This window comes from Macrosteles quadrilineatus, unplaced genomic scaffold, assembly GCF_028750875.1.
Source record: "Macrosteles quadrilineatus isolate MER2022 unplaced genomic scaffold, UCM_ALF_1.0 Scaffold_2__2_contigs__length_208266976, whole genome shotgun sequence".
Taxonomy (NCBI): Eukaryota; Metazoa; Arthropoda; class Insecta; order Hemiptera; family Cicadellidae; genus Macrosteles; species Macrosteles quadrilineatus.
The window spans coordinates 91,999,166-92,006,825 of NW_026542595.1; the positions used below are offsets into that span (position 1 = coordinate 91,999,166).

The window sequence follows — 7,660 nt, forward strand, 5'->3', positions numbered from 1 at the left end:
TTGTATTAGAGGAGGCTATAATAATGATCATATTACAAATTTACCGTTTTTAACGGGATATGTGATATATCAATATATTTTTGTTCAGAGTACAAATTTTCTTATTTACTTTTATTACTGTAGTTCCTCTTCCTCAACTAAATATATAAGCACTACGTAATAAGAAAGTCTTCCATGTTGATTACTAAATCTAACCTATAGTGTTTGTTATTTATGTATATAATTAGGTGATATAATTTGTTGATGGGGTGCTAACTTTAAAGGGGGGCTTTAATGATTTTTTAAGGCCACAAATGGAGATTGTACGTGCCACAATGTGTGCAACCCTTTAAGCCTCAAATAATATATTTTTTTGTAAATGGGTACAGTACAAAAAAAATTGAATGTATCGAAAACTCAACAAAAACTTCATGTTTAACTAAAGTGCAATCATAATGAAATAAATTCAACTGTGCCTGACAGGCTTGTGAAGTTTTAGGCTTACTTCTATATTACAATTACTTGCTTGTTTACGTACCGAGCCTTTGAATGAAGATACATAAATTATAATACCTTTCCGCAACTCTTTGGCCCATATCTTGACAATGATTCATGGCGTTTTCTGTTATGAATCACAGGTGCCAGGTCCAGGACTAGCTCTAGGGATGCAGTTAGATTTCATGGTTAAAATAAAAGATTTAAAAGATAAAAGATTTAGATGGTTTTAATTATGATAAAAGATCCTCAACAAGTAATTCCTTGTGTTCCCAAACCTTGTTCTACCAGCCCATTAAGTGATTATTGGTCTTCCTAGCAGGACATGCTTTCTTTTTTGAATGTGTGGGCTACAGCCTCACATCTTCCCAGCATACCGCCAACAAATCACTGGTTCATGCATTGCCTTCTTTGTCAGCAATTTTAAATAGAAGACAAATTATGACTCTATTCCATAGTAGCTTCTTATCCAGGAACTTAACCTCTGTTTCCTATTGAAGCTCAACTCACTCAAACAAGTCAAACACAAGGATGTCAGCTGATGTAATTTGTCTTTCTTCTGAAGGCCACAAGTAAGTTTTTGTCGGATTAACATTAATCAATGGCCCAAAGGACTCGCACTATAACTTTCTATATTTCAATTCCTTCTGGATCATGTCACATAAAGGGTTCTTTAACAATTGTTTCTCGCAATTATGGCTGTCATCTGCATAACCAATACATGAAGGCTCTTTAAGGCTAAGCTCATTAACAGTTTATAGACCCAAGAGAACATCATCCCTTTCTGAGGACACCCCTTTTCTGTGCTCATTTCTATATTCCTATTTCCCCAGTGCATTTCCACTGTTCTTGTGGATGGCAAATTGCTCTTACAATACCCTCTGGATTCAAAGACTCCTGATATGTCCTCCTGTATTGCAGTTTCTTATAACTGTCCATGGGTTTCTTGATAGCATTATATAGCCCATACAGAGCAACATCCGTAGATCTGCGTGCTCTGTATGTATGATGATGCTAATGCTGAGAATTGGCAGCTTCAGTACTTGAGTCTTGATGTTCTCCTGTTATTTGTCTTGCATCTACTTTCTTCATAGCATCATCAGGTTCTCTCATGGGTCAGGAGAGTCCTTGCCCTGGTGAGTCCTACTCTAAGTAGGTTGTCCTTTCCCCAAAATGCTCTTAGCTAGGATTATTTTTGCATGAATCTTGATCCCTCCCATGTCTTGCAGTACTATGCTGCGACAGTTGATTATGTCATTGTTGTTGAGTTTTTTCCCTCCATACTGTTACCACGAGAAGCTATGGATATACGTTGACTTGAACAGAGTCCCAGAAATATGGTAAAGGAGGGAAGAAAGGTGGGTGAAGAGAAGAGTAGGCGAAGACAGTAAATCCATGTGTTTAGATGCTGAAGAATCGTGGAATAATAGGACAGTCCCTGCTCAGATGAAGAGTAAGGAGACTATCTAACTAGTGCTCGGGACTAGTGGGGGGGGGGGGGGGGACTTTTTGGGATTGAAATGCTACCGGGCGATGGGAATGGGATCACCAAACACTAGGCCAGAGATTAATAGTTGAGATGTTAAAGCATTTCTCCAGTAGATGACACTGTATATCAAGGGTTTTATCCGATATAGAGAGGTCTGAGGACGTGCAACTTATGAGTTTTACTGCCTGTGACAGAGCTTGATGGGAGACTGACCTAAAAATCAACAGATGGTTGGGTGTAAGTTGACACGATGGGTGGATTCTTTATAAGTCCCACCTCTAAGGGATTTCGTTTTTTTTTTCTCATTCTTACTGTGTTTGTGCCCACCAAAAGCTGCTTTTAAAATACCGGTATATTGATTTATGTTTGTGGGATGGGGTAAATGTTTCTTTAAATGGGGAAAATTTAAAGAACAGTTTTTGGGGTTTGAAGGGTTAGTAGTATACTTAGGCCAATAATAGTGTAATATAATTAATTAGGAACAAGGTCATAAGGATAAGTTCAGACTAATTACAAATCATGAATTAACTCCTATATGTATATACTCAGTTAATTCAAGGGAAAAAGGTCAAAATAATAATTTATGGCAGTAAAACTAGTGGCGTACAAACCTGGATATGGGTTTTCTTGTATGTAAGCAATGAGAGCAATGGAAAACTGATCATTTCAATACATTTGTAATTTGGATTTAAGTTAAAATACAAAATAAACAATTAAATAAAGAATTAAAATGCATTATGTAGCCCCTGAACTGTTCAATTAGACAAATATAAGGTAGGCCCTACATGCCTTTACGTCGACAGTTCAAATTTTGTAGTGAGTGAAGCTCACAACATGTTTCGCCTATTCAGGCATCGTCTGGTGATTACCTAACAAGAATGTTTCGTCCATTCGAGTCGTCAAAAGAAACTATTAAATAAACACACAAACATAATGCATGAAAAACATTTAACATTTAAAGTACCGTAGGCCTACTACTAACCGGTCACGGCACGGAGGCAGTTTGTGTGTTTATTTAAATGTTTCTTTTGACGACTCTATAATGGACGAAACATTCTTGTTAGGTAATCACCAGACGATGCCTGAATAGGCAAAACATGTCGTGAGCTTTACTCACTAAAAAATTTGAACTGTCGACGTAAAGGTACCTTATATTTGTGTAAATAAAGATTGTTTGTTTGAGTCCCTCACCCCACAGTTAAGTAGTACAAATAGTACAGGCTGCACCACTCTTGTGTTATGGTATTTAACGTACAAAGCTTTTAGTAAGTTTGGGACTTGTAATCAGCTGGGTGTTGTGACTTATGACTTATGAGATGCAGCCCAACTATCTGTTCTTGAGGACCCTGAGCAAGAAAAACAGGCCATGCTGCAGGATCTATGCTGTCACACTTGTGAATAGATTCACTGTCATGTCACATATGTTTAGGTAAATAAGCTGGCTGTTAACGTCAGGCAACTTTAGTACAACTATCCACCACTGTGATTTAATGTTGCATTGCCCGCGCTGCAGCATGGACTGTTTTTCTAGTGGGGCCTTGCCCTGACTTAACTTCCCTTATTTTGTAAACTAAATGTAAAATACAAAGATCAGATAATAAAGTGATAGAAGGTAAAAATTACATTCAAGTACTTAACACAAGCAATTTAAGAGGCTGGTCAGTGGTCATGTTATCATGACTGCTAAGTGTATTGAAAGGGGTTGAATAACACAGCAAACTTCAATTAAAACAATCAATTATATTCATGTAATCACAATTTGCATGACTTATCCAAGACCCGTCCTATGCTGCAGTCTTGATCAGTTGATCAGTACTGTTTCACTCTTCAATTGACAGTGAATTTAATAGGTACTTTTCTCACTTCTGTGACAGTTTTCAGAAGTTAGGCTATGGCCATAGTATTCCTAGTTTAGTCCTTTCAGGCTGGATGCCTGTATCTTAGAACTAAGACACTCTAACATCTCTCAGCCTGATCGGTGCAGAAAGGTAAAGCAACGTCTGTTAGTAGTACAGTCTTATCAGTATTGCAATCAATCAGTATGCTCACCAAATACTTTGATAAACTTATCTGTATCTGTTATTTTACCCCCGAACTTGAGAAACAATCTTGGTGCTGGTTTTTCTGTAGAGTAAAAAGAAATAGTTCTGAAAAAGCGGTCGCTAAAAGAATGAGGGCACTCTGAAAGGGGCATAACATCATCGACAGGAACCTCCATGTTCACTCGCTCTCCCCAGAAGTCTAGGTAAGATATCTTGAGAGTTGAGCCATCTTCACTGATATACAAAAAACCAACTGCTTGATAAAATGCACTTCCATATATATAGACGTTCAAAGTGATAGCAACACCTGAAATAGAGAAAAATTATCCATAAGCTATCATCAGTCTACTTGAAAACATTGAAATGCACACTAACCTGATGCCTTACGATTCTACCAGGAACAGTGGAAATCTTTAACTGACCGGAATTAAGTACATTAGGACTGTTGGATTTATCTCCAAACAGCAACCCCTCCTACGATGCCGCTGACAACGCGGGCGTGGATCTCCACACGTGGGAACAACCACACTCGTCCAGTAAACACTTTTTCCAGGACTAGTAACATAATATACTATTACTTCATACTACTCTAAGCTAACTTAACAAGACTAAATCCTTGCATGGGAAGTTCGTTAAAACAGTGTAGTGTGGCGTAAACAGATTTTACTCACCAGAAATCAAAATAGCAACTAAGGTATCAGAATTAAAGACCCCTCCAAAGTAGAAAGCTGCACTTGCTGGTAGAGCAGCTGCTGTCACTAATGTTTGGGCCCACTTGAACTTGTTAAGGGCATATCCAAATTTAATGTAAGGAAATCTAAAAAAATATGGGCAGAGTTATCAGATTAGTAGGTAATAGCTTAGTACTTAATTGTAAATTTGTTTGCTCAGTGGTGGTTGATAACATTAAATTAAGACTTAGGCTAATTGTTAGGCTAAAGAAGAAGACCAAGTGCTCCTGAATTCCTAAGTAGTGTATTTTTATGACATTGGAAATATTGCGTGGATACGTATAGAGTGTTATGTAAAGTAGTGGATTAGTGTCAGCGTTTTCAACCCTATTCAGAATTCAGTAGGGGCCTATTAGTTGGCGTGCAGCCGCGTTAAGGCGCAGGGTGTAGAGGGGAGTGTTTATTTATTTATTAAAATACATCACATAAGGAGTGCTTCTGCACGCAGGCAGGTAAATTGTCAAAATACATTATGCACTAGTATAGAATAAAAGCAACAAGTATAAAATAAGTTAGGTTATTAGCACAATTTACAAAGTTATATCAATGCCAATAAATTATGTCTAGGTACTACAATCAGACTGATAAAAATTCCTCAACGCTGTTAAAACAATTGTCTAACATGAAATATTATAGAATCACAATTTTCAACCCAAACTAGGTCTCAATGCTTGTCTCTGACTATCAAATTTGGTCCGTCTAAAGAAATTCCATTCAAAGCATTTTACACCCTTTACTTGACGAAAAATCAAAATAAATACAATTAATAAAGGACATCTAACTACTAGACAAATTTTATGATATGACAGCATGAAGCAATATATGTCTAGTCTTTGTTTGTTAAGGTTGCAAAGGAACAATTGCAATTAATTCAGCCTCTGAACAACTTTTTTAAGTTTGTACATAATGATTTTAGTCAAACAAACTTTGTTTCTGTCATTAGCAGTTGGAACGATGGGAAGAACTATAACATATTGAATCATTTGAGCACCAACAATCAATTAAGCAGGCTACTCCGTGGTAACTGTTCAGTACGAAGATTACAGATTCCATATTCTGTATATACCTTACATATTCTATAGAATAAGATTTAAGTCTGTAGGCCCATATTGTTAGAAATTCTAGGAATTGCGAATTTAATTAGGTAGGTAGCCTACAACTAATTAGTAAACTGTCATCAGGCCTCAAGGTGTCAGGTAATCACTTCATTCAAAGGTCGTTATCAGAGTTAAATAAATAGAACATATACAACACCCGATAATATAACTTGGAAGTTTTGTGTTTTTTGTAAACGTGTGTGCGCTCTACAATGAAATCTCTCCTGTCTCCTAAATGGATCTGAGGCCTTGGCCCTAACCAAACAAAACAAAATGAGATTAATCTTCTTTGAGAACAAGATATTAAGAAAGATTTTTGGTCCCATAAGAGAAAATTAAATATGGCGGATCAGGAAAAACGGAGAAATACTAGAACTTTATGAAGACCCAGATATAGTAGCTATTGTTAAGAGCCGAAGACTTAAGTGGGCAGGACACATAGCGAGAAGAACAGTCTCCTGAAGATAGCTACAAATGGATGACCATGAGGGACCCGACCACTAGGAAGACCCAAACTACGATGGGGAGACCAGGTGCGGAAAGACCTTCAACGCATGGGGACATTAATTGACCAAGCAGCAGACAAAAAACACTGGAGGCAACTTGTTGGCGAGGCCAAAAACCAACTTAGGTTTGAATGGCCAAGGAGGTAGGTAGGTAGTGTGCGCTCTTGTTATCGTGTGTCGTATACGTTTTATTTATTGAACTCTGTTTGTTAACGACCTTCGAGTGAAGTGATTACCTGACACCTTGAAGCCTGATGATGGTTCAGAAGAACCAAAACTAGTTGTCAAAACAAAACCGCAACAAAGGATTAACTATTATGCCTATATGCCTAATAAGCTGTGTTCAACATACCTGAAAATTTCTTTGAAGGCCTTGGATGATGCTTGACTATTCAGTCCATCATCTTTTGCTGAGACTGCATTTGAAGACATGGGTAAAACCTTGACAGCTAGGAAGTTTTTAAAAATACTGGATGAAGTCAGATTTACAATCTTTATCCGAGATCTTACACAGGTATTCAACATGATAGTCATCCTGCTGGGTATAAGTAAGTTTAAATAAATGAGCAGGTTTAAGTACCTACAATATTTGCAAAACAAATGCTCAAAATAAAAAATGACAAACTGAATTATTTACAAGACATTTTCGATTAGAGTAAGCTAATTTAAACTAAGTGAGATACACATAATATAAAAAATTCCTGGCCCATTCGCTGAAACATACCAAAATTAAATAGCTTTCATCATGATCTTGAATAATATTAAATCTAAAGCCAAAACTCCTCACTAACTCAGATAAGTTAAGTAGATAACCTCACAACTTAACCTAAATCAAATCTCAAATCTCATACGTAAACATTCAAAACCGAAATAAACAAAATAAAAAATTAGAACTTTTTATTCAGCTCAAGTGTGTTTGAATTGGCGGCAGGCTTCTCTAAACTCATACACTAATTTTTAGTGCTCCCTTAAGTCATGGATTAAACATACTCCATCGAGGCTAAATAAAGTTATAAAATACTATGTTAGTTACTTGAAAATTTAATGACTTTACTTCAAAATTTTTCATTCTCATCGTTCTGAATCTGGTTTTCATGTGTAACCTGCTGATAAAAAGCCTAGGTGAGCTCTGTAACCAATCTGTTTCCAAGTGTTGCCCAACTAAACTATTCTTATTCAATGCTTCACTTCAATGAATCGCCGCTAAGTGCTAAATGTTAAATGTTAAAACAGTACTGCCACTACTGCCAACCCTCAATTCAAGAAGAAGAAGAATGCTTGGTCTGTCTGTTTTGTTTTGCTGTCTGTTCTGTCTGTCTGT

At 36.8% G+C, this 7,660-nt stretch overlaps 1 protein-coding gene across 1 annotated transcript; it reads right to left on the bottom strand.

Moving 5' to 3' along the window:
• Nucleotides 1–3,683: 3,683 nt before the first annotated feature.
• On the bottom strand, nucleotides 3,684–7,149 carry LOC128986921 (transmembrane protein 186). The gene is made up of 4 exons (XM_054407533.1): nucleotides 7,131–7,149; nucleotides 6,692–6,874; nucleotides 4,677–4,822; nucleotides 3,684–4,312 (listed from the first exon to the last, which is right to left on the bottom strand). Exons 2-4 carry the CDS (start codon nucleotides 6,871–6,873, stop codon nucleotides 3,996–3,998), a joined length of 645 nt encoding a protein of 214 aa, XP_054263508.1. The 5' UTR covers nucleotide 6,874; nucleotides 7,131–7,149; the 3' UTR covers nucleotides 3,684–3,995.
• Between the last annotated feature and the right edge of the window lie 511 nt (nucleotides 7,150–7,660).

Coding starts and splice junctions, on each gene's coding strand:
- LOC128986921 (XM_054407533.1), bottom strand. CDS start 6,873: ATGACTATCATGTTGAATACCTGTGTAAGATCTCGGATAAAGATTGTA. Junction 4,823..6,691: donor GCCTTCAAAGAAATTTTCAG/GTATGTTGAACA, acceptor ATATTTTTTTAG/ATTTCCTTACATTAAATTTG. Junction 4,313..4,676: donor AGTTGCTATTTTGATTTCTG/GTGAGTAAAATC, acceptor TCTCTATTTCAG/GTGTTGCTATCACTTTGAAC.